Below are 26,510 nucleotides of genomic sequence, written 5' to 3' on the forward strand. Positions count from 1 at the left end.
GATGTCTTGGACAGAAGCCGGACTTTGCACGATTAAGGCGTTGAACGCGACAGACCCAATGCCCTTTAATATGTGTCGAACGCGTTCGGCTTCCGTCAGGCTAGGGTTCGCACGGCGGCGCAGAGCCAAGACATCCTCTATGTATGAGGTGTAAGACTCTTGTGGAAGTTGGAGGCGCATGCCCAGCTTCTGTTTGGCGACTTCTGCACGGCCAGACGAGGAAGCGAAGATTTGCCGCAGCTTGGAGGTAAACGTGGACCATTCCACGATGTCGGATTCGTGGTTGAAATAGCACGTCTTTGCAGCACCGGTCAAGTAGAATGCGATGTGCCTCAATTTCTAGGTGTCGTTCCACTTATTGCAAGAACTCACGCGGTCGTAGTGGTCGATCCAATCGTCGACGTCATCACCGCGGAGTCCCGCAAAGACAGGGGGATCGCGTTGAGGGCTCGTCACAGCCCAAGAGGCCACCGCAGGCGGAGTCGTCTGTGTGGTAGGGTTAGAGGCGCCGGAAGATCCGGGGTTGGAAGTGTCCATCGTTGTAGGGGTAGCCGGGCGCAGGCGGTGACTGGAACGTAGCTCCAGGGAGGACGGGAACGCGAGAGGACGTCGGCGTCTTGACGTACCTCCGCCACTTTATAAGACCGAGACCGACCAAGCTGTCAAGCGCTTTTTATTAAAAAAAAAAGGGGGAACGCCCCAGCTCATGCGCAAAGAAGTAGAAGACCAGGGAAGATGATGATGGCTATGTACAAATGAAAAAGACGAAGTACGTTAATAGCGCTTACAATATTTAAAGAAGTGTTCGACCTCAGAGCAGGCAGCAAAGCCTGTATATCTTGCCTGAGCGAAGTGCAGAAGGTTCTTCCACGACGTTCCGGCGGGTACCTGGCTCAGGTAGACATGAAGGCGGCTCTGCGACGTAGTATTGAAATCGTGATCTCTGGTAATTCATCGCTGGAATCCCCTAAAAAAGCAGCCAAGTTTATTGAGATATAGAGATGGTCTAAAACACGAAGCTCAATCTGTACTATGCAGGAAGACTGAAAGTTCGGCGTGTTGGTATGGATCCGAGCTTAACAAAAAAGCAGCTCGAAATACAAGAGAACGTAGAAAAAGCGACTACAACGCAAGCTCATTTGTTGTCTACTTCTTTTCTACGTCCCATTTTTTTTTTCTCGACGTATTCTGTATTTTGTTTTTGACGAAACGTGTCATATTGTGGGTGTAGAAGCAAAACGCCTCACTTGCCTTTTTTTTTCTTTTTCGCAAAGGCAGAAGTAGCAGCATTACTATTACTTCGCTGCGATGACAGACGCTGTCGTGACGTCAGACGAAACGTGAAAGGGTACGACACACAAGGCGCGTGTCTATTTTTTTCTTTCATGTGCCGTCGGTTTTCGCGCACTTAGTTCGAATTGATCGAGTCACAATTAGTAGTATGAGTTGGTTATACCGTGGACTTGGAATGAACTGAGCTTTGTTTGGACCTATCATCCATTTAGTATATGTAAGGTTCTTGCGCCAATGGGCGGGGACTACAATGTTTATATATTGTGCGGTTAGCGGCGTGAACAAATTTCAGTGACCTTTCCGTTCCAGTATTATCTATAATTTGTGTCATGTAATTTTTATTTATTTATTTATTTATTTATAGAGTAGCAGAGGAAATGTCTACCTCAATATCCCCAGACTAACCCATGTATAAAAGACCCGAATTCATTGACTGATCACAAGGGATGGTTCAGTTAGTCTACGAGAAATAGGCCATAAAAATAGTGTGGTAGTAGTAAGAAAACTAGAAATTATTTCTTTAAAATTACATAAATAAGCGTTAAAGGAATATTGACAGCGTGCGTGACATATCTAACAAGATGGAGGTGTTCCAAAGCTCTGGGGATTACACCTGTACGGTGCCTTGTACTGCCCAGCCGCGCACACGACCGCTTGGGCTTACGTGGCCTGATCATCACTTTGTAGATATGTTATCGGAAATAATAGACTTTAATACATTAATGAATAAACGTATAGTAAAGGAACAAAAGTTCACCACTTCGCCCTTTTCACCCTTGTCAATTTACACTTACCCTATTGAGCATTACGGACGGTCCGAAGATGGTGTTCCATATAGCCTCGCAGAGAGACAGCGACTCCTCCGTGCGGCAGGGCTTGTCCGCGATCTGCTTCCACGGGGGTCCGTGCTCGCCAATTTGACCCATCTTAAGCACCGTGCTGCGGATCTTCGTTCCATCCCATGCGCCACGCGAAGCGCAACATTAAAGCTTGCAGGTTTTTACCTGACAAAGACCACTTCATTTTTTTTCATTTCCTTAAAGACCCCACGAGGAGGTATTACGTAAGGGGTGGGATGAGCTAAAGAAACATGAATAAAAATGCCACATGTGTCTGTATACAAAAAAAAAGGTTATTCAAATTTTCAACGAACGATGACGCACAGGTGAAATGAACGTTATGTTAGGGAAGTCCGTTGCAATCTTTAGCTGCGTGTGGGAAGAAAGAACTGAAGAAGTAACAGTTCGGGCACGTGGACGAAAAACTTCAAGGTTGTGGTTGGTGCGGTGAGAAATGTACGATGCTGGCATTATGTAAGGTGCACGATTGAGTGATGAGTAATAGAACTTGTGGTACAGTAATAGGGTGGCTATGCGACGGTGAACCAAGAGGTGGTAAGGCAGATTTCGTTTTCAGAGCTGAAACACTGACGTCATACGAATAAGAAGAATGGATGAACCTTGTAGCACGATTTTGGACTGCTTCTAGATCATTTATGAGGTTAACATGATGCGGGTTCCATATGGCGGATGCATATTCTAGTTTAGGTCGAACGAGTGATTTGTAAGCAAGCAATTTCACATGATGTGGGGCGAGGCGAAGATGACGTTTAAGAAATCCCAGAGTTTGTTGACTGATGATATCACGTTAGTGATATGTTCATTCCATGTTAGATCATTAGATAATGTGATGCCGAAGTATTTGAAAGACGATACGAATTGTACGGACTTGTTAGCGATCTTGTATTGAAAGGCACGAATCTTGTGTCGACGGGTAATGGAAAGGAGCTTGCATTTGCTAGGGTTAAGGATCATGAGCCAATATTCACACTATTGTTGGATGTGGTTAAGATTCTCTTGGTTATGAGGCAGGCCGCAGTGGGAGACTCTCGATTAATTTAGCCACCTGGGCTTCATTAAAAGGGCAACTGCCATGAAATTTTGTTCAGCGTTAAGACTAGCTTCAGATAGTGTAGATATACTCCAACCTGCGTGCAAAATTTTGCGTTTGAAATACGTGGGCACGCATCACGAAAGGATTAAAAGATGTTTTTGATACCCAAAGCTCTAAAAAAAGAAAGAATGAAAAACATGGTGTCATTATTGCTCGGCGGAAGTGACGCATCACTCAGAACGTCCAGCACGACTTCCGAGATTGCGGGGCGCCCCCGGCAGCCCATAAAACGTTAAATAACTTAGGCAGTGTGTGTGAATTTGTGATATCCGATAACCACCATGTGCCCGCGTCGTCTGCTTGAGTGCTTAATTAAAAGCTGCTAATAAGAAAATTAGACGACTACCGGCCCCGAAGAATTGCAAAGAATGCTTCAGTAGTTTACCCTTCTAATGTATAACTAATTTTGCCAAGTGAAATTTCCTTGCAGTTGGCGTTTAACGTGTTCATAAATTAAGTACACCAGCGTCTGTTTTTTTTTTCGCTCCTATCGAAATGCACCCGCCACGGCCGGAATTAAGCCTGCGGCCTCGCGCTCAGCAGCGCAACACCATAGTCGCTGAGCTACCGTAGCAAGTCATACGCATGAAGCAAACATCGCTGCTTATTTATTTTTTCGCAATCCTTACAGAGAACAAAGACGAAATGCCTGGACCAGAGCAAAATGCTGCTTTAACGCAGCTTGGAAAGGACAAGTAGCTCCAACCCTGATTGTATTTGGCAATGGACATACAAAGCTCCGCACCCTTTTGGTGAGTTAATGGTGGACCACGTAAGAAACAACAAACAGCTATTAAGTACCGCAACGCTAGATTAAAAGGAAGCTTTAGCTTGATTTGCTTGGTTTTTTTTATTTAAACGCATGCACAACTCGGAAACGCACCCGTTATAGAACAGCTGGACTGTTTTGAATACAATTTGACGCATTTTATAGAGTCCAGGTCATGTTCTATAGTGTACGAAGCCTAATTTTGCATTAGTAAGATCATGATGAGGGCTGGTTGGTTCATACTTAGAATTGAGGTGAAACAGCGCGAAAAAGACGAGGGCACAAGGAAACAAATGCCACAGACAAGCGCTGTCTGTGGTATTTGTTTCCTTGTGTCCTCGTCTTTTTCGCGCTGTTTCACCTCAGTCCTAATTTTTATTTAAGACCGTAACTTTACGACGGTTGCTGAAAATTGCAATAAGAAAAAAAAGATGTATTGGAGCACGAAGTTGACAAATCTGTAACACTGCGCCGAAAACAGATATCGCGGCTCTATCAATTGCGTCTGTTAGAACATCTAAAATGTATAAATCTGAGTTCGCAGTGTATGTGAAAACTTTACAATGCATAATAGAGTTTCACAAATATCCTATTTACAAATTAATGGTGTACTTGAGAGTGGTGCTTAATGCATGCATTTTGTAGGCTTTGTATCTCTCAATATAGGTACGGTTCAAAGAATTGCGATATCTTTTTTGATTACAGAGTTACAGAAATAAAGAACTGGTACTTGATTGTTATTTAATTTTATATTTTGCTAGTTTCTAAACAATCACAACATAAGCAAAAATCTCCTTCCTTATGTAACTTGACTTTGACTTCTTTTTAATGCCACAAACCTCACAAAATTAGGTTCTGTGAATGCCGAAGAAAACGATCCCTACCTTCCCATATATTTAGATAGAAGCTCCCGAGCTAAAGTTTCGTCTTAACAATAAAATATTCACAGGTATTCCGCTATCAAATTTTTTATTCCCAAACCTTGCCTGCTGATGATGGGCCTGAGCTGCGCCAAATATACAGGTAGTGGAATCGAATGTCACGGATCATCGAGACCATGATAACAATCAGCCAAGAATATGCACACGAATAGAAAAATTCAAGGCCATTCCGCCTGCAAAGGTGGATGACCAGCGGCGCTGTAAACATCGTAGTAAGAAAATTTGTGGTAAAGACTTTATTGCATCACTCATTGTCACTTAGTAACTACGGTCACAATGGCTTTGTCGTCTCTATGGTATACACTGACCGGCACACTCGCAACTGCAAACACATTCTTTGATAATGTCAAATCGATGCACCTACGCCGCTATAGGTGTGGCGTCGCAAGCGATGTCTGCAACACGAAACGCGTAAACCACTCCCTTTTCGGTCCTGACACACGCACATTGAAATCTAGTTTAGCAGAATGCGTTGTTGGGCAAGTACTGAGGTGAAACAGCGCGAAAAAGACGAGATCAGAAGACGAAAAATCGTCTTCTGATCTTGTCCCGTCTTCTTCCTTGTGATCGTCTACAAAGCGCATCCAATCTTTCCAAGCACATTGAAATCGCCGATAATGACCGCAGGGGTGGCGTCATCGCAACTAACCCATGCAAAGTGAGTAGCCATGATAGAGAGAGAGAGATAAAACTTTATTGTGTCCTTGATGGGGTACGGTGGCGGCGGGATTAGGAATAACCGTCGCAGACCACTTTGAAGACACACGAGCACCGGCAACGCGTCCCTGCTGCGTCCTCCCAAGGCCTCTACTACCGCGTCCGCGATTCACGTGGCAACGCCGTAGTAGACGCCACGGTTGTCTCCACTCTGCACGGAGCGGCGGGTGAAGAGGATATCGAGGCACCGTAGCAGCCGCCGGAGAAGAACGCCCCTCCTCCCTCGCCTCACCCTCCTGCCTCGCGCGCCACAGCAGAGGGCACGCATCCTGGCCGCGTTACTCGCTCGCGCATGGGAGATGGAACCGCGTTCGCCGGCTCACCGTTACACGCTTTCACTCACACGGAACCTCACGGAGATAGCGACGGCAGAAATGTGGCTGGAATGATCATATAATTGCTATCGCAATAAAAGAGAGAAAGAGTGGAAGGTGGAGACAGATGTATATATAGAGAGACGAGCACAAACAAACCAAGTACCCTATAGAGCGGTATGCGGCGGCATTATTCTGTCGTGAGAGCCCGTAGACCGCAGGAACCTTAGTACCACGAGTAAGGCCTTCAGCGCGGTTGTTCTTTGGGAGCGCTGACCTAAAGCTTTTAGTTCTGATTTTAGTTCAGCTGGTCCAGCACTCTGCACTCTGGGGATGTTGGCCAGTCCCGTAAGGAAGGAACATGAGCTCGTAAATGCAGCGCCTAGCCACAGGTGGCACAGTGTGGTCTGTTCCCGTCGTGGTAACCCAGGCGGTAGATGCGTCCGTATCTCCGGAGACAACGAAAGCAAACAACACATGGCGAAAACGTTTGATTGTACACCTTTCTTCTAAATGATAGTCGTAAGCTTCCAGTCAGGATCTGGTGATGTCTGCCGCATGCCCACCAACCTATTTTTATTCTTCTGTAAATTTTCTTCTCATGATCAGGGTCCCTTGTGAGTAATTGACCTAGGTAAGCGTACGCCTTCACAAACTCTAAATACTGATCGGTGATCCTGAACTCTTGTTCTCTTATGTTGTTGCCATAATATTGTTTTCGAGAAAACAAAACTACGGATAAGGCTCTACTAAGCGTTAAAAACCGCATAATAGAAGATACCGAAAATAAAAAGTTCGCGTTAGTGTCTTCTTACACTTGCGTAAAGATTTTGATTCCGTTGATTATCATATCCTATTCCTGAAATTAAGCTGCAACGGAATTCGTGGTGTTGTCCTGAACTTATTTAGAAACGATGGAACCCAACCTTTAATACGCAAACACCAGGAGAGAAGTAGCCAGACACACGCTGAGACTAGCAACAAGTTTAATGAAAACAACCACACAGGAGTTCCCAGGGCAGTCAGAGCGCGCATGAGGTCGTACATATCACGTGACTATCAACGAAACCCAAGATGACATCTAGTAACCACATTTTTGTAAATAAGGTATGTCTTTCTTTGACAGCGATAACGAGGGTACACTAACACATTGATTGTGACCATGTTTTCGAATATGGTACGCTTCAATCAGTTCTCGTTCGTGTCGTGTGGTTCCTCTGCAAATAATTTATATGTCTTCTAGAACAGGTGAACAGCCGCACACTCGGCAGTGAGTAGGCAGGTGCGGCCCTCCTCCTGATGTTTCATGTTCTTTAAAGCGGACGTTTAATACAGCTCCCCTTCTGGCCTATATACACGCGACCACACTTCAGCGATACGCGATAAACAACACTCTTGATGCAAGTCGTGAACTTATGGCTGGTACTGCAGGCCCTCTTAGGTTTACGATTTTCAATCCTAGCACATAGACTTGACAACTTGCATGGAGCCGAGAACGCAACCCGAACGCCGTGCCTTGTGGCAACTTTTTTCACATTGTGGGAAACCTTGTGGATATAGGGTATGACTTCGACTCGCTTACGGTCCTCATTGGCAGTGCTAAGTGCTCTGCCTTCTGTTTATTTTTTCAACTTTTCCAGTTTTGTCTCGGCTACTGCTTTGAGAACAGTGTCAGGAAAACCGGCCACCTGTAGACGCTTAATCTGCTAATGAAAACTTTGCTCCATTGAATGAGGGCAGCTTCTATGCCACGCTTCACTAGTTTAGAAAGCGACGACTCGAATGGTAGAAGCTGTTTCTGGGTACGAGGCGCATACATCCAGCAGACGTAACCATTGTTAAAGAAGCGTAGTTTTATATTAAAAACCTTATCGCATTGTCTAATGCCAGTTCTTTCGTAAAATTCGGAGCCTTCGTGCACGCTCTAAATGAGCTAAATATATCACTTAAGATTGATTTTAGTTCCAGAAGGTCGTTAAGGTTTAACAAGATAAAAAAATCAACATACCTGAAGACCTTGACTACCCTATCGTCATTTAAAGAGCTGCTCAGAGCTTTGTCAAATTTTGAAAGGAAAATGTGGCATAAGACGTGTGCCATACTGGACCCTATGCAGATACCATTCTTTAGCACAAACAATTCATCCTGAAGTTCAACAATTGTCGACGATAGGTATAACGTCAGAAGTTTAAGAAAGAATCAATAAGAACACCGCATGCGTTCTGGAACGGAACTTCCCCGTTTTCTTCGATGAGCTCCCGCACAGCTACAAACAAATCAGCATGTTGTGCTGAATAAAACAAATCCTTTACGTTTAGGGAGAACGCCGTGTTGGCACAGGGCTGTTTTTCATGCAGAAAGTTCACTACGCAGTCCGAAGAGGTGGCAGAAAACGGATCAGTTACAGCGACTGTTTTTAGCCAGCGGTGCAAATAAAGGCCTCCCAATAGCTGTAAGTTTTCCTTCTCCGTCACAACGGCTCTAAACGGGCAGTCAACCTTATGGGTCTTAGCTGCAAGGAAGACAGCCAGTTTGTCCATCTTTGTTTTGCATACCTCCTTTGCTAGGTTACCCATGTCAAGCTCAATGAGAAGCTTGATAGCCTTTGTCTTGATTTTCGCGGGTTTTCGGGTTGCCTTTTTCAAGTTCTTTGCAACCGCTTGCATAGCTTTTTCTGAGAAAAGTTCGCGAGGAAGGACAACAAAGCCGCCTCCTTCATCAAGCTCCAGTAAGCTGAGGTTGTGCTCACGAAAATAGCGAACAGTAGTGCGTAGCGTGCGTTCGCCGCCTCTACGTCGCCTCTCGCTAGAATGCAGAAAGGAATCCACACCTTCAGAAATGCAGCATTCCTTCCGACGACGCCTTGCTGGCAATACGATGAACCGTTGCCAAGAGACGCGATGGGGGCACGGTGAGTTCGAAGCTGAACTTTGGTCCCTTTTCCAGTAGGGAGTGAATATCAGGTGGCACTGTCGGAACTTGCAGGCATGTAACCGATCGACCAGGACGCCCTGTAGACGGCTGGCGGGGTACATTCGGTCACATAGAGTTCCAATAAACCTCAATCAGGCGTGAAGCCATACGACGGTGTTGCCATAGTGTGTCCAGCGAGCGATGGTCCTGTCTCCCGTTCAAAGAAAACAACTGAAGACAATCTTGCAAATGACTAACCTCTCTTCTAGCTTCTGACTTCAAAATTCTGCATATGCGTTTCCAATGGTCAACCGAAGGCTCCAGAAGGCCAAACAAACTAAGGACACCGGGATGAGGTACCCCAGTTTTGATGCAACATGCTAAAAAGCGTGCATTGCTCGTCGTGAGGGAAATTGCAGTGACGCATTCAGTCAGTTGGCCTTCGTTCGAACAAAAATGTGAAAAGCCGCCCATTGTAGAAGAAACAAATCGTAGAAAACTGTGTTGCTGGGCCTGTTGGTACCTACATTTAGAAACGATGGAACCCAGCCTTTAAGACGCGACCACCAGGACTTAACATAGACTTGACAACTTGCGCCATGCAAGTTTTCAAGTCTGTGTGCTAGGATTGAAAATCGTAAACCTAAGAGTGCCTGCACTGCCAGCCATAAGTTCACAACTTGCATCAAAAATGTACCGTTGAAGTGTGGTCGCGTGTATACAGGCTAGACGGGGAGCTGTATTAAAAGTCCGCTTTAAAGAACACGAAACGTCAGGAGGAGGGGCAAACCCACCTACTCATTGCTGAGTGTGCGGCTGTTCACCTGTTCTAGAAGACACAAATTATTGGCAGAGGAACCACACGATACGAACGAGAGCTGATTGAAGCGTACCATATCCGAAAACATGGTCACAATCAATGTGTTAGTGTACCCTAGTTATCGCTGTCAAAGAAAGAGATACCTTATTTACAAAAATGTGGTTACTAGATGTCATCTTGGGTTTCGTTGATAGTCACGTGGTATGTACGACGCATGTGCGCTCTGGCTGCCCTACGAACGCCTGTGTGGTTGTTTTCATTAAACTTGTTGCTAGTATCAACCTGTGTCTGGCTACTTCTCTCCTGGTTTTTGCGTATTGAAGGTTGTGTTCCATCGTTTCTAAAAGTATGTACCAAAAGGCGCAGCAACAGACTCTTCTATTATTTAAAAACTACTTATCATAAAGATATCAATGTGTTGGCATAGACAATGAATTGTACCAGTACCTAAGCGTAAAAAAAGGAGTTCCACAGGGATCCATATTAGGTGCGTGCTTTTCCTTCTATATGTATAAATGACATTACGCAAGTTCAATATACGCCTCAAATTAAAATGTTCCCTGATGACAATAGCCTCATAGTCGATTCATAACAGTTGTCAAAGGTTGTTACGTTCGTGTATTTCTAACTGAACATTCTTCTGGTTGAATTTTTTTTGTAAATTGCAATAATTAAACAAAATTGTTTGATTCCATTCCAATGTATGTTTTTCGATGTATAATTTATGTAGAGCATGATGAATGCACATGTATAGAAGGTAGGCATGCGATCAGATAAAAAATAAAGCATAGGCTGTGTACTTGATGAAATGTATATTATATCCTGTCAACTGTTGCAGACCTTATTATTAATCAGGGGGTCTAGACCTAGCCAGGCTTTTTCGCCATTAGTCTTTGCTTCCCGCAAGGAAACTTGGTATTTTACTTTCCAAACATTCCTCCAATCACCCAACCACCTCTTGCATATCTGTAGATTATTCACACTGGCTTCGTCATGGCTTTTAGATACCTATGATTCATGGGCCTCTGTATTTGCCTCAGCGATATTATATTCCTACAAGAACGGTTTCGGGCAACTCGTCATCCAGACCTGTTCTCTTGGCTCGTCGTTCCTACGAGATTATAACCTTCAACGAAGCATCCTAACTACGAGTATAGGGCTGAAAGTACTCACCGCTGGAATTTCGGACATGGCTAGCAACTGCTGCTTTGCAATCATAATCGAGTGAACCGGTGCGATTATCGGAGCCAGCGCCACGAAAAGGGCCACCTGCGTAATTGTGTCAAACCAGTTTGGAACAAGAGCGTCCCCTTCGCGGTACTTCCAACATCCGCAAGGACGACCCTGGGCTCGTGCATAGAATTAGCCTTTTGTTTCAATTGTTTTATTTTTTTTAATTTTTGATACCCTCAAGGTACATAGTTGTACATTGCAGAGGAGAGGGGCGAGAATGCATTCCAAGAATAACATATACAGGATTAGGTCTAGGAATTCACAGTGCAGGGAACAAAAGAGATATAAAAAAAACTAGTAATGTATTCATAACAACAAAAAAGATACTTACATAATATGAAAATGTAGAAAGAATACATACACTTTACCAGGACACCCGCCGTGGTTGCTCAGTGGCTATGGTGTTGGGCTGCTGAGCACGAGGTCAAGAGATCGAATCCCGGCCACGGCGGCCTCATTTCGATGGGGGCGAAATGCGAAAACACCCGTGTACTTAGATTTAGGCGCACGTTAAAGAACGTTAAAGGTGCACGTTAACGTTAAAGAACGTTAAAGAAAATTTAAAAAAGCGTTTGATTCAGTCGAAACCTCTGCAGTCATGGAGGCATTGCGGAATCAGGGTGTAGACGAGCCGTATGTAAAAATACTGAAAGATATCTATAGCGGCTCCACAGCCACCGTAGTCCTCCATAAAGCAATAATAATATTAGGGGTTTTACGTGCCAAAACCACTTTCTGATTATGAGGCACGCCGTAGTGGAGGACTCCGGAAATTTTGACCACCTGGGGTTCTTTAACGTGCACCTAAATCTAAGCACACGGGTGTTTTCGCATTTCGCCCCCATAGAAATGCGGCCGCCGTGGCCGGGTCCATAAAGCAAGCAACAAAATCCCAATAAAGAAAGGCGTCAGACAGGGAGATACGATCTCTGCAATGCTATTCACAGCGTGTTTACAGGAAGTATTCAGAGACCTGGATTGGGAAGAATTGAGGATAAGAGTTAATGGAGAATACCTTAGTAACTTGCGATTCGTTGATGATATTGCCTTGCTTAGTAACTCAGAGGACCAACTGCAATGCATGCTGACTGAACTGGAGAGGCAAAGCCGAAGGGTGGGTCTAAAAATTAATCTGCAGAAAACTAAAGTAATGTTTAACAGTCTTGGAAGAGAGCAGCAGTTTACGATAGGTAGCGAGGCACTGGAAGTAGTAAGGGAATACATCTACTTAGGGCAGGTAGTTGACCGCGGATCCGGATCATGAGACTGAAATAATCAGAAGAATAAGAATGGGCTGGGGTGCGTTTGGCAGGCATTCTCAGATCAGGAACAGCAGGTTGCCATTATCCCTCAAGAGAAAAGTGTATAACAGCTGTGTCTTACCGGTACTCACGTACGTGGCAGAAACTTGGAGGCTTACGAAAAGGGTTCTACATAAATTGAGGAGGACGCAACGACCTATGGAAAGAAGAATGATAGGTGTAACGTTAAGGGATAAGAAAAGAGCAGATTGGGTGAGAGAACAAACGTGAGTTAATGACATCTTAGTTGAAATCAAGAAAGAGAAATGGGGGGGGGGGACATGGGCAGGACACGTAATGAGGAGGGAAGATAACCGATGGTCATTGAGAGTTACGGAATGGATTCCAAGGGAAGGGAAGCGTAGCAGAGGGCGGCAGAAAGATAGGTGGGCGGATGAGATTAAGAAGTTTGCAGGGACAACATGGCCACAATTAGTACATGACCGGGGTAGTTGAAGTATGGGAGAGGCCTTTGCCCTGCAGTGGGCGTAACCAGGATGATGATGATGATGATGATAAAGAACCCCTGGTGGTCGAAATTTCCGGAGTCCTCCACTACGGCGTGCCTCATAATCAGAACGTGGTTTTGGCACGTAAAACCCCATAATTTTTTTTTTACCAAGAAGACAATGTTCACGAATAAGTAGGTAATTATGCCATTTGCCACAATACACATTTATATCGTTCGTGTGAACACTCAAAACTAAACCTAAATTACACGCCACGGTGTGGTGCTATGCGGAGAGCGTCTCGGGCACAGTCCCGCAGTGCAGGTCGTGTTGATGATGATGTTTATTGGCATCTTGTTTGAAACGGGGCGCGGGCAAATAGTAACTTAGCCTGCTTGATTTTATAAGGTTTTACTACATATACCGCTATTTAGCCTCTTGCTTATCTGATCTTGACCTTAACTTTCTTATTTAAAACCGCCGCTATCACTATGTCGTGATACGCTTGCAATTACTCCGGTTCTATTAATCTTTTCCCTGCTTTTTCCACCAGAATGGGAAAACCGTGGATGGGGATTAAGGGCGATCTTTGATAGCCAATAACTCCACTTCCACTAGACGCATTAAACTAAACATAAACACATTTTGCTGCAAAGTAATACTAAAATAGTGCCGTGAATTACAAACATTTCACGACTTTGTTAAAAAATATTGCAGGGCCCTTTTAATTAAAGGAAACAATGGGCCCTGGTTTGTGCGATGGCGAGGGGCTGGCTTTTAGTTACGACGAAAGTTTACCTTACCTATACACGCGAACGGAGAAATAGTTCACCTCAGCATTCGCTGCACCGAATTCCATAAGGTCTGTCACATTTAAAAGAAAAAGAACCCGTGGTTCGAGCAGGTTTGATTTCCGCCCTCAGTTGAAAAAGAAAGGTAAAAAAATCGTGACAACCGAAAAAATAAACATGAAGTTTACGACACTATAACCCAGTAATAAAAACTATATCAGAATTTTCTCTTAGCAGCACCTATTGCGACGGCTGAAGCGGATAAACTCGATGGATTATACAACACTGTTCTAAAATATCAGTAATTTTTAGTTGAACTTTAGTGAAAACTTCGTGAACACTGTAACAAATTCATGTAAGCCGTAGACATATGTCAAATTTGGCCGAGTCACACTGTTTAAGGAATGCAATTTACAGAACATAGATATCCGTTTTTGGTGCGGAGTTACAGATTTCTAAACTTCGTGCTTCGCTCTTTTCTGTTTTTGAAGCACCACAAGTTTACTGACACTTATGTACAAAATTTTGGGGCTACATAAATATTGTACTTCCTGCTGTCGCTAGAATTTTTTTCTCTGAAACGCAACAAAAATATCCAAATCAGTTCAGCGGTGTGTAAGGAGAGCATTCCTGCTTTTTATATGCATTTGAATAGGAAGTCGGTGGTTGGCACTAAAAAAAAAAAGAAAGTTTCCTCTTAATTACAGCAACAAGATTTATCAGAACCTAGTTAATTCGCGCTGCACTGCATTGTTAGACTAAGCCGATAATCGTCGTGCGGCCTGACCTTGTCGTTGTAGGCGGGCGCCGCCGACAGTAGCCCGAACATGACGAGCGTCCCCTGGGAGTGGCCGACGTAGCCGAGCCTGGATTTCCCGGTCTCCCGGAGGATGTAGTCGATTGTGGCGGGAACGTCGTATTCGATCATCTCCTGGAACCTGAGTGCAAGCGCGTACGGATTCAACCACGCGTGAAAAGATTGGGAGCGTAATGCAAATTCCAAAGCAGGAAGAATGGGTGTGAAAAAACGGGACCGTCAGGGGGGGGGGGGGGGTGCGTTTCTCGTGAAGGGAGTAGTGAACTGAAAGATGTATCGAACTAATCACAATTACATTTTGGCTTGTTTAAGCAAAATATGTCGCTTATTTAATTACGGTCGGCGTTTTCGGTTTCAATATTTCAGTCGGCGTGTTTTTATTAAGTGTTTCTGACAAAGATCTTCGCTTCCTTTTCAGCGTCGATATTCGTCGATTGAAAGCTAGTGGTTTTTTAAAGATGTTTCTGGTACATATGCGCGTACTTTTCTCTTTCTGTGTGCGTTTATTTTCATGGATGTGTTTGCTTCAGTTTTATTATAGATATCTCTGGTTAGATTCATGTGCGATTGCTGGTCTTCGCTTTTTCATTGGCGCGAAATTACTTCAGTAATAATGAAGCAAGCATAATGGGCTTTAGGTGGCACCTTAGGGAAGGATTTTCAACTGTTGTGCGTACTGACGATAAACTCGAGTAAGTGTGCTTCAGATTTGGCGTATATATTACCCCGAATATTGACCGGATCACAAGGACAGGTTTGTTTATACATTCTTTGATCACAAGGATTGTCGAGTGGGAATAATTGCAACGCCTCGCTCAGCAATGAATAAACGGAAACGGCCAAAACTACACGAATCACGCATAATCTGTAATGCGTAATTCCTCAGACGTAAATACTGGGCAATTCGTAACCCGTTAGGACGTGATTAAACATTAACATTTAGGCCTTCAGTTGATCGCAGGCGAGCTACTGGTAATTTGTGTCAATGGCTTGTGGTTTCACTGAAGAATGAAAACTTAGGTTCATCGTTCTGTCACTAGTGCTCTGACTAAAAAATACAACTATTTCACTAACTAACCGACAGCAATGAATACGTGGTGGTTTCGACTCATTTGCTGTGTATTACGTTTAACCTGAGGCCAACTCACGAGAAGTTCCAGAACCTGACGTCACTGTCGGCGCTGATGTTGACGTGCTTGCGGGAAAGCGTGCTTCCGCGAATGTTGCCGAGCCACACGTCATAGCCGGCGTCGGCCAGGACGTACCCTGCAGTGACGCGACCATCAAGATACTCACTGATAATAATAATAATAATAATAATAATAATAATAATAATAATAATAATAATAATAATAATAATAATAATAATAATAATAATAATAATAATAATAATAATAATAATAATAATAATAAATAACATACTCTTTGTACATACTAATTTACATATTAATGGTTATACAAGAGGCCCATACTTCTAGCGTTAGTGTTGGAGGAATACCGAGACAATAACACGAACAACGGCGCTTGTAGGTATTTATTTTGCGCATTTTACGTTCGATAAGGTTATTAGCGTTTGCAGTGGTTCGCAATTCGCGCATACTCTTGTCTGCCGCATCTTGTGTATCGCATGCTTCTCTGAGCATGCTTGTGTATCGCATGCTTCATGTTGCTTGCAATAGCAAGATATACTCAGTGTTTGCACTGGCTCGAGCCATCTTGTCTGAAGCTTCTTGTATGTGATATGTCTAATTACAGGGGGCGCCATCAATATTGTCACAAAATTCATTCTGAATATTTTCGGTGAGAATAAAGAAATATCTCGGTAAATATTTTGTAGGGCATATACCCTATGTATTAGGAATACAACACAAAACATTTTAATAAATTTCTCGACTTCTAGCCGTGATCAAGGCCACCAATCGTTCTGGGTACGCTTGAATCGCGGCCAGCATAGTATCCCCCCAAATTTCTTTTCCATGCTCGCTCCATCGATGATTTAAGGGCCACCATGCTTGTATGCTGAAGGGTGCGAGCACCCCTGTTAAGAATAGCCCGCACACATAAGTCCGTTGGGTTTAGTTCACGGTAGCTCGCCGGCCACTCTTCAGTCGGGATCGAGAGCGCGGCATCAGTGCTGTGGTGTTAATTCGCTCTTCGAATGTTGTGTCAAGGCGCCGTCCTGCTGCAAAGTCCAAGACTACTCGTCGAATTGCGACAGAGATGAGGGCAGCGAACGAGGCTCTAGAATAGCCCATCTTTAAAGTAGGTGTGAGTGCCGATTTTTGCGCCTTTTGTCATAAGAACAAGACGAATGCGACCAATGGTGGTTGCCCCAGCTAAAACCATGACAGACCAGACACCGCCATGGGAGTTTCTAAAGCTTGTTCGACTGGCTACATTAAGAAGCTAAGACGTCGGAACAAACATGCGAGAGTCCTGAGTGTTGTGACATGCTGTGAAAGCTTTCTCATCGGTGAAGACACTTGCCAAGTGTTCCCCATTCGTGGCCCCTGCCAACGCCAGCTGAAATTTTCCCCACCATCCCTTTCTCTGCACTTCCGTCAGTCCATGTCTTCTCTGAAACTTCTCTTGAACATCTTAAGGTCCCTTCTCATTGTTGTCACCGACACATTCTGCTCCAAGGTCAGCCTTCTGATGCTGCTCTGTGACTCGTACAGGATTCTCTTTCTCAAAATTTTATTAAATTGAGAAGCGATTACAGAGACAGAACGACCACTGCGGGCTGCGTCCATAACTGTGCCGCGTTTGAGAGCCCAGTAGACAACCTTGCGGTGAACGTTTAGAATTTTGGCGACCTCGGAAAGAGTGTCCAGCACCACTCTATGACGAAATCGTGGGTCGATGTGGCCCGGAGCGGGCCATTTTCTGAAAAATGAACAAACCAGTGTAAAACATGGTCGAAATACATAATAAAGATGGAAGAAATGTTTGACGAAACGATGTGGAGAATGTTAAAACATCAGAGATACAATTGTCGACCAAACTGTGTGAAAGTAATTTGGCACATCCTGTATACAGAACGACACAGAACAAAATGCAGAAAAAGTTGCTAAATGTGACTTTTTCTGCCTAATCAATAAACCAAATGTTACCACATGCTATGGCTATGCCCGTACAACGCGGGTTCCGACTTTCATAAGAAGTCTAAGTGGGACGCCTTGCTGAAGAGCTCGGATTTCCCAAGCCAACTTCAGGCCGTCCAGAGAGCCCGCGACGTCGCGGAGAGTCACCATCTCCCTGTCCCGTCGTGTGCGGAGCCACCAACTTGATCGGGGAGCCTTCGGTTCCCCCCAATCAAGTTCCTCAGGACACTCTAATAAAGTTCTTGTCACTGTCACTGCAGAGGTTGTTTGTGGATCATGTATAGACCAAAGAAAAGACTTAAAAACAGCTGGGCATCGTTGAATAATTTATGGCGCAGTGACGTAATGGCACGACGACAACTGCACAACGACGGTGCTTGGATGACTGGCATCGAAAACGTCGAAGAGTGATTCTCGCGAGGAGAACGTTGCCAACAGCCGCGTTTACTTCGTTCCGACATGGTATATCTGGAACGGCGGTCGCTTGCTCGCTTTCAACGACCATTGAAACCAAAGTCCAATGAAACATGCGCTTGCTTAATATGGCTCCTTTGTGGGAGCCAATTCATCTTCATAATCCCTCCCTAACACAATGCTCCGATTCTTGAAGCCTGTGAGGTGACTTGAACAAAATAAATAAATAAATAAATAAATAAATAAATAAATAAATAAATAAATAAATAAATGGAATGAACTAACTTTCACTTCAATGGTCACTGGTAACCACCACGTGTGACTACAATATCTCTCGTTTTATTCTTTTTTTTTTCAATTATGGTTATGCTAAGTATCCCACAGCCTTGTTTCCAGTTCCTCGACTCTCTGCCGAAAATCCCTAATGTCTTTTAGCTTGCCCATGAGAAATACTTAAAATGTGCACTGACCATGACGCTCAAGCTCCTCGCGAGGACATGATTAGGTTGTGCAGTAAAATTTCGCAGACAAGGTATTTAGTAACGCTTCCACCGACGTTCTTCAATCGTGCCACTTCAGAAATTCCGCTTCTTGCTTCACGAATGGCCGGATACCTTTCTACGGTGAGTTACTTGAGTTTCGTCTCGAGTGTGCTATTGGGACAAAGGAACTACAACGTGGTAGCATAAACCAACCAAAAAGTATTTATTATGCCTTCTATAAAATCACCAAGCTAGCTAGCGCATACGAGTGCCCGGTGTTGGGACCGGGGGTCCAAAGATGGTGGTATATCCTCTCATTGTGGAGGAGTAAGGAAACGTGGGGCTGGGCCCGATATCCAAGCCGCTTTACACACACATTTATATTACATATTCACAGGAGTTTTGAAAGAAGTACAGGAATATAAGTTCGTGAAGAAATTCCAGCAGCCACCCTCGTCAAGCGTCCGTCTCTATTTTTATCCCCTGCATTCTTATTGTTCAGTCGCCTTCACCCGACTCGGCGTCAGGAGACGGATGGCACCAGGTCCCACAAATCCAGAGGTATGTTGCCCTCTCCCTCCGAAGGGAGATTTGCCCAAAACACGCACATCACTGGGCGCGAACACGGGAGGGGGGATAGCACACTTGCCCCGTCCCACGCGTGGACGCTCCAGTTTAAGTGGATTACAGGGGAAGGACTTGTCGCCTTGGTAATTGACCAAACCCCTCCTGGCTGTGTCCAACTATTGGCCGGAAATTCCGCTTCTTGCTTCACGAATGGCCATCGTCGTTGGAGATAGATCTGACGGGGTCATTGGCATCTTCACCAAGGTCGCGACTTCCGTGAGCGACAGGTTTTGCGGGGGCTGACCACAACAACGGGACGGCGTCTGCGGGATGGTCCCGCGGAGCGCCCCGTTGAGCCAGCGCCTCCTGGAAGTTGTCGGTGGCTTTCGCCGAGCGCAAGTGCACCCAGTTTGTGCAGCCAAGGAGACCGACGCTGGCTCCTCTGGCGCCCGAGTGTCCCCGCCGTCAGGTTACATTGCATCGGAACGCTCTTCATCTCGGGAGACGCAAAAGCCATGAGGGGAAAAACGTCATCAGGGGGCGGGAGAATGTCGAGTCTCCCCACAACTGACGCCAGCGAGCAACAAGTTGAAAGTTGTTACCTATCCCCTGCTTTTGTAGCACAGTTCACAGTGTGTACTTAGCCGGATATTGAACGGCATCTTTATTGTTCCGTTTTCTGTGCCGGTTTGGCAAACACAGTGGTGCTACATATGGTGCTCCATAGATGGTGCTCCATAGCTGCACGAAAAGACTAAAAAAAGATACGTGTTCTGTTCTTCACGCCGTAATTAGTTGCACATAAATAAAAGCATGGAACCGCAGCTCAGAAGAAGTACGTTGGAGTCAGCACATCATTACCCTCGCACCTACTTCAGTTTACATGCCAGTGTGATCACAAGCAACCGGTCAACTAAGACGCCCTTCGTTTCAGCGCTTCACCAGTATCACCAGGGGTCACCAGTATCAGGCGCTCAGGAGTGTATTACTAACGCGCCTGCCTCCTGACTGCTACACTTTCAAAAACCAAACTAATGGTGCAGCCACTTTGTAAATGACAGCAAGCCTCACGTGTATTTACAGATGAGGTAACATGGTTGAACCACGAGTACGGCGGTGCATGGATAAGCCGATCTGAACTTCAAGCTACTAGTTCTTTTTTCGGTTTCGTTCTAGAGTGAAAAAGAATCGTAACGTTATGGCTCAGTTCCGCTTTGAGGAAAAAGAACGTTTTTTTCCCATTTTCGGTTCATTACCGGTTCGATATTGCGGCGCTTAGCTCTTATTTTGTTGCTTTCAGGATAGGAGCGCTTTATAGTTACTGTTATTGTCTGTAGATGACGCGACCGTCAGCAGACCTGAACGCTGTTCGCTAATTCTCCCCGTTTCCTTTTTCTTTCTGTTTTTTGACATGGGTCTTGGACAGATTCACAACTTGGAAGAGTTCGGTTTCCGCGCCAAAATGCAAAACACGTCATAGGTGCAACGTACCGAGGCTCTGGTCTGCGTAGTTGGTCAGCCACGTGATCGCCGAGGCTAACAACCCGTGCATGATTAGTACGGGGGCTCTGCTGGCCCCATCACACCCAGTGGTGGTCATGTCAGTACATGTCTTTGAAGCCTCTTCGATCTCCACTCTGCCGCGTGGTATCCTGTATAGGCCAAGTACGTAGCCGTCGTCCGTCACCACCTGGTGGGATTCGACGGGGTAGCCCCGGGCCTCAATAAGCTCTTCCTGCGCGAAGGCGTAACCAACGAAGGTTAGTTAAAAGTTCACTTTAAAATGAAAAGAATGCTGCTTCGTAAACACTGAAATACATATGACAAGGACACATAAATACAACAGGCACCACGGTGCGCCTTCTGTGCTCCTATGATCTTTCTCATCTTAGGGTTTCCTGCTCCTGGTGTTCGGTCATTAGTTACTTGCACAGTTTAGAACACCATCGTATTAGCGCAGCACATCGAAGTGATAATATGGAGCAATGTAAGATATTAGAGAAAAGATCGTACTGTGTACAAGACGGTAACAAATTTACATATTATTGTCATAATACGTTTATTATATTAATGCGTTAGAAGTCTTAGGGTATTGACGCACTTTTCTGAGATTATCTATATATGTTTGTTCGTGTCTACCCATGTATGTACATTCGTATCTAACCATTATCCTGCCTACCTGGGTCACTGGGTAGTCCGTGGCCGATTGGCTATTATACCTCATTGGGCTGCTGTGTTGAGGGTTCGACACCAACCAACCGTCGGACCAACCTGGCTCACTGGGTGTGCGCCATTAGGCGCTCTTCAATGAGCGCCTTTAATGCCAGCCTTGTTAACTAGGTAATTGCCACTGGAAATGTGCCGCTATGTAATGAGACAAAAAGTTCACTTTAACTTCTCCGATGCCCGGCAGAATCGGCGGGCTTTACGGCGGAACCGATGGATGGCGAAGCGTGTGCAGTGCGGCAGCCGCGTGCAGTAGCAGCAGAGCAACGGGAGAGGAGCCCGGCTGCAGTCCAACCAGCCGAATTCCGCGATGGGCGATTTATACCGTGCCAGAAAAAACCTTTGAAATGTCTGTCGGGCTGGGCAGAACCGACCCCACTTCACAGCAGCCGGATGCTTCGGGAAGCTCCGCAGCAAATGCACTGGACATGCGCCGCTTTTCAATGAGCGTCTTTCAGGCCGACGCTCTGACGAGCTACGCCACGAATGCACTGGGCATGTGCCGCTGTCCAGCGAACCTCTCGCCAACTTGGGTCGCTGTGCCGCTGGGTGCGTGGCCCCGGAGGCCACCATCCTCGGCCGTCGCACGCACCGGCACGCCGCGCATCTCGGATGCGCGGAGGCTACGCGTGGGCTTCCCGGCAGCGCAACTAGACGGCACCTGCACGCCCCACGTGAGGCGTTTTGACGGTGGCAGTTTCATTTGTCGGTACATTGCTTCGGTGCTAATTGTCGCATTAACATTGACATTCATCGTGGGATGGGTTCTGTCGGATCTTTCTTTGTCCCAAGGTATGCTATAGGCACCTGCTCTTGATGTGTTCAGATATATGGGCCCCATGCGCCGAGCTCCTGCGGGGCGATCATTTCTATGTTTTCGGGAATTTTTAACGATCGCCGGTTGCAGATAATACATTTCTAGTCCTTGAGCTGGATTATTAGGAGAGGCGGATATTACTTGCACGAGAAATACAAAAGGCGTATTCAACTCATCATCATCATCATCAGCCTAGTTACGCCCACTGCAGGGCAAAGGCCTCTCCCATACTTCTCCAACTACCCCGGTCATGTACTAATTGTGGCCATGTTGTCCCTGCAAACGTCTTAATGTCATCCGCCCACCTAACTTTCTGCCGCCCCCTGCTACGCATCCCTTCCCTTGGAATTCAGTCCGTAACCCTTAGTGACCATCGGTTATCTTCCCTCCTCATTACATGTCCGGCCCATGCCCATTTCTTTTTCTTGATTTCAACTAAGATGTCGTTTACCCGCGTTTGTTGCCTCACCCAATCTGCTCTTTTCTTATCCCTTAACGTCACACCCATCATTCTTCTTTCCATAGCTCGTTGCGTCGTCCTCAATTTCACCAGAACCCTTTTCGTAAGTCTCCAGGTTTCTGCCCCATATGTGAGTACTGGTAACACACAGCTGTTATACACTTTCCTTTTGAGGGATAGTGGCAACCTGCTGTTCATGATTTGAGAATGCCTGCCAAACGCACCCCAGCCCATTCTTATTCTTCTGGTTATTTCAGTCTCATGATCCGGATCCGTGGTCACTACCTGCCCTAAGTAGATGTAGTCCCTTACCCCTTCCAGTGCTTCGCTACCTATCGTAAACTGCTGTTCTCTTCCGAGCCTGTTAAACATTACTTTAGTTTTCTGCGGATTAATTTTCAGACCCACCCTTCTGCTTTGCCTCTCCAGGTCAGTGAGCATGCATTGCAATTGGTCTCCTGAGTTACTAAGCAAGGCAATATCATCAGCGAATCGCAAGTTGCTAAGGTATTCTCCATCAACTTTTATCCCCAATTCTTCCCATTCCAGGCCTCTGAATACCTCCTGTAAACATGCTGTGAATAGCATTGGAGATATCGTATCTCCCTGTCTGACGCCTTTCTTTATAGGGATTTTGTTGCTTTCTTTGTGGAGGACTACGGTGGCTGTGGAGCCGCTATAAATATCTTCCAGTATCTTTACATATGGCTCATCTACACCCTGATTCCGTAATGCCTCCATGACTGCTGAGGTTTCGACTGAATCAAACGCTTTCTCGTAATCAATGAAAGCTATATATAACGGTTGGTTATATTCTGCACATTTCTCTATCACTTGATTGATAGTGTGAATATGGTCTATTGTTGAGTAGCCTTTACGGAATCCTGCCTGGTCCTTTGGTTGACAGAAGTCTAAGGTGTTCCTGATTCTATTTGCGATTACCTTAGTAAATACTTTGTAGGCAACGGACAGTAAGCTGATCGGTCTATAATTTTTCAAGTCTTTGGCGTCCCCTTTCTTATGGATTAGGATTATGTTAGCGTTCTTCCAAGATTCCGGTACGCTCGAGGTTATGAGGCATTGCGTATACAGGGTGGCCAGTTTCTCTAGAACAATCTGCCCACCATCCTTCAACAAATCTGCTGTTACCTTATCCTCCCCGGCTGCCTTCCCCCTTTGCATAGCTCCTAAGGCTTTCTTTACTTCTTCTGGCGTTACCTGTGGGATTTCGAATTCCTCTAGGCTATTCTCTCTTCCACTATCGTCGTGGGTGCCACTGGTACTGTATAAATCTCTATAGAACTCCTCAGCCACTTGAACTATCTCATCCATATTAGTAACGATATTGCCGGCTTTGTCTCTTAACGCACACATCTGATTCTTGCCTATTCCTAGTTTCTTCTTCACTGTTTTTAGGCTTCCTCCGTTCCTGAGAGCCTGTTCAATTCTATCCATATTATAGTTCCTGATGTCCGCTGTCTTACGCTTGTTGATTAACTTAGAAAGTTCTGCCAGTTCTATTCTAGCTGTAGGGTTAGAGGCTTTCATACATTGGCGTTTCTTGATCAGATCTTTCGTCTCCTGCGATAGCTTACTGGTTTCCTGTCTAACGGAGTTACCACCGACTTCTATTGCGCACTCCTTAATGGTTCCCATGAGATAGTCGTTCATTGCTTCAACACTAAGGTCCTCTTCCTGAGTTAAAGCCGAATACCTGTTCTGTAGCTTGATCCGGAATTCCTCTAGTTTCCCTCTTACCGCTAATTCATTGATTGGCTTCTTGTGTACCAGTTTCTTCCGTTCCCTCCTCAAGTCTAGGCTAATTCGAGTTCTTACCATCCTATGGTCACTGCAGCGTACCTTGCCGAGTACGTCTACATCTTGTATGATGCCAGGGTTCGCGCAGAGTATGAAGTCGATTTCATTTCTAGTCTCACCATTCGGGCTCCTCCACGTCCACTTTCGACTAACCCGCTTGCGGAAAAAGGTGTTCATTATCCGCATATTATTCTGTTCTGCAAACTCTACTAATAATTCTCCTCTGCTATTCCTAGAGCCTATGCCATATTCCCCCACTGACTTGTCTCCAGCCTGCTTCTTGCCTACCCTGGCATTGAAGTCGCCCATCAGTATAGTGTATTTTGTTTTGACTTTACCCATCGCCGATTCCACGTCTTCATAAAAGCTTTCGACTTCCTGGTCATCATGACTGCATGTAGGGGCATAGACTTGTACCACCTTCAATTTGTACCTCTTATTAAGTTTCACAACAAGACCTGCCACCCTCTCGTTAATGCTATAGAATTCCTGTATGTTACCAGCTATTTCCTTATTAATCAGGAATCCGACTCCTAGTTCTCGCCTCTCCGCTAAGCCCCGGTAACACAGTACATGCCCGCTTTTTAGCACTGTATATGCTTCTTTTGTCCTCCTAACCTCACTGAGCCCTATTATATCCCATTTACTACCCTCTAATTCCTCCAATATTACTGCTAGACTCGCCTCACTAGATAGCGTTCTAACGTTAAACGTTGCCAGGTTCAGATTCCAATGGCGGCCTGTCCGGAGCCAGGTATTCTTAGCACCCTCTGCAGCGTTACAGATCTGACCGCCGCCGTGGTCAGTTGCTTCGCGGCTGCTGGGGACTGAGGGCCGGGGTTTGATTGTTGTATTCATATAGGAGGTTGTGGCCAAGTACTGCACCAGGGTGGCCAATCCTGCTCTGGTGAGAGAGTGCGTTACCGGTTCTGGTCACCGGGATCAGGCCGCACTCCAGGCCTGTTTGTGCAATTTCTCAACACACGGTTTTTTTTTTTTTCCCGGAGGAGAATTGCGCGGCACCGGGATTTGAATCACGGTCGTCTTGCACTGGAGACGGATACTCTACCGTCCCCGCAGGAGTTAAATTAAAAATTGAATTATGGTGTTTTGCGTGACAAAAACCACTTTCTGATTATGCACGCCGTAGTGGAGGACTCCGAAAATTTCGACCACCTGGGGTTCTTTAACGTGCACCTAATTCTAAGTACACGGGTGTTTTCGCATTTCGCCCCCATCGAAATGCGGCCGCCGTGGCCGGGGTCCGATCCCGCGACCTCGTGCTCAGCAGTCTAACACCATGACCACTGAGCAACCACGGCGGGTCCCGCAGGAGTTGTACGCCTCATTTAACCTACAGTGGCGCCCTATTTGATCAGTCAAGGTGGACCAATCTGAGCTCGGTTATACCGCATGGATGGCACTCGGCTAGAGAACCTGGTATTTATGACCTGCACATGTGTGGCCACACATAATTGAGGATATAGAATTTTTTTTTTTTTAGGAGGGTTTCCGTACTGTGATAAAAGGAAGAAAAATACCTTTAAAAAAAAAGGAACATAACATGTGATTTGAACTCGTGATCCTTCAATGTTGCCCGGAAAGGTAGCTCAGTCGGTTGGTTCGTCAAGCCAGCGGTTACATTCAAGCGCTATAGCTCCTGCTCCGAGCCTCATACTTATGTGGAAAGGGGCTGGTGTTGTCCGCGACAGTCGATTTTCTGAGTGATTGGAAGGCATAATTTCTTTGAAAAATGGCCGCCAGAGGAGCAGCGTGAACTCGAGCGGCTTTAGAGACTAGGAAAACTGCCTTAAAGTATTTAGAATTGAGGGGTAGTTTCGTTAACAAACTATAACACGGCAATCAGCACTCGAATATAATTATAACCCTAATAATAATTGTAAATATTCATCTCATCTATAGTATCTAAAGCGCGCGCTGTTTCTTGCCTCTGCGTGTAGTAGTTAAGAGAGCCAGTTTAAGGGCGGAGAAGAGGGAAGGAAAAGAAAGCAAACTTGCAGCGCCGTGGTTTTAAGGCGCAACCGTGGTAGAGAAACGGAAAGGCGATATAAGCATGCGTGGCCATGATACGCACACAACAAACTGCCTTACAATATTTAGACTTGAGGGGAAGCTTCGTTAACAAACTATAACACGGCAATGAGCACTCGAATACGACGAGAGAAATAATTGAGACGTGGAAAATTCCCTTGAAATAAATCTGGTTTGCGAGACAAATGCTTGTATGTATTGAATCTCTTAAAAGATGAGGGGGGAAATATGCGCTCACCGAGAGGGCATCGTCCGCACG

At 45.4% G+C, this 26,510-nt stretch overlaps 1 protein-coding gene across 1 annotated transcript in view; it reads right to left on the bottom strand.

Moving 5' to 3' along the window:
* LOC142559866 (gastric triacylglycerol lipase-like) overlaps positions 1 to 26,510 on the bottom strand; it is a 40,609-nt gene that overhangs the window by 3,449 nt on the left and 10,650 nt on the right. Inside the window, exons 3-8 of the mRNA XM_075671546.1 lie at positions 20,370 to 20,613; positions 15,460 to 15,577; positions 14,282 to 14,432; positions 10,894 to 10,989; positions 2,088 to 2,240; positions 811 to 915 (exon numbers count right to left, since the gene is read on the bottom strand). Coding sequence (XP_075527661.1) covers positions 811 to 915; positions 2,088 to 2,240; positions 10,894 to 10,989; positions 14,282 to 14,432; positions 15,460 to 15,577; positions 20,370 to 20,613 — 867 coding nt within the window. The remainder of the gene's footprint in view (positions 1 to 810; positions 916 to 2,087; positions 2,241 to 10,893; positions 10,990 to 14,281; positions 14,433 to 15,459; positions 15,578 to 20,369; positions 20,614 to 26,510) is intronic.

This window comes from Dermacentor variabilis, chromosome 10 (genome assembly GCF_050947875.1).
Source record: "Dermacentor variabilis isolate Ectoservices chromosome 10, ASM5094787v1, whole genome shotgun sequence".
Classification (NCBI taxonomy): domain Eukaryota; kingdom Metazoa; phylum Arthropoda; class Arachnida; order Ixodida; family Ixodidae; genus Dermacentor; species Dermacentor variabilis.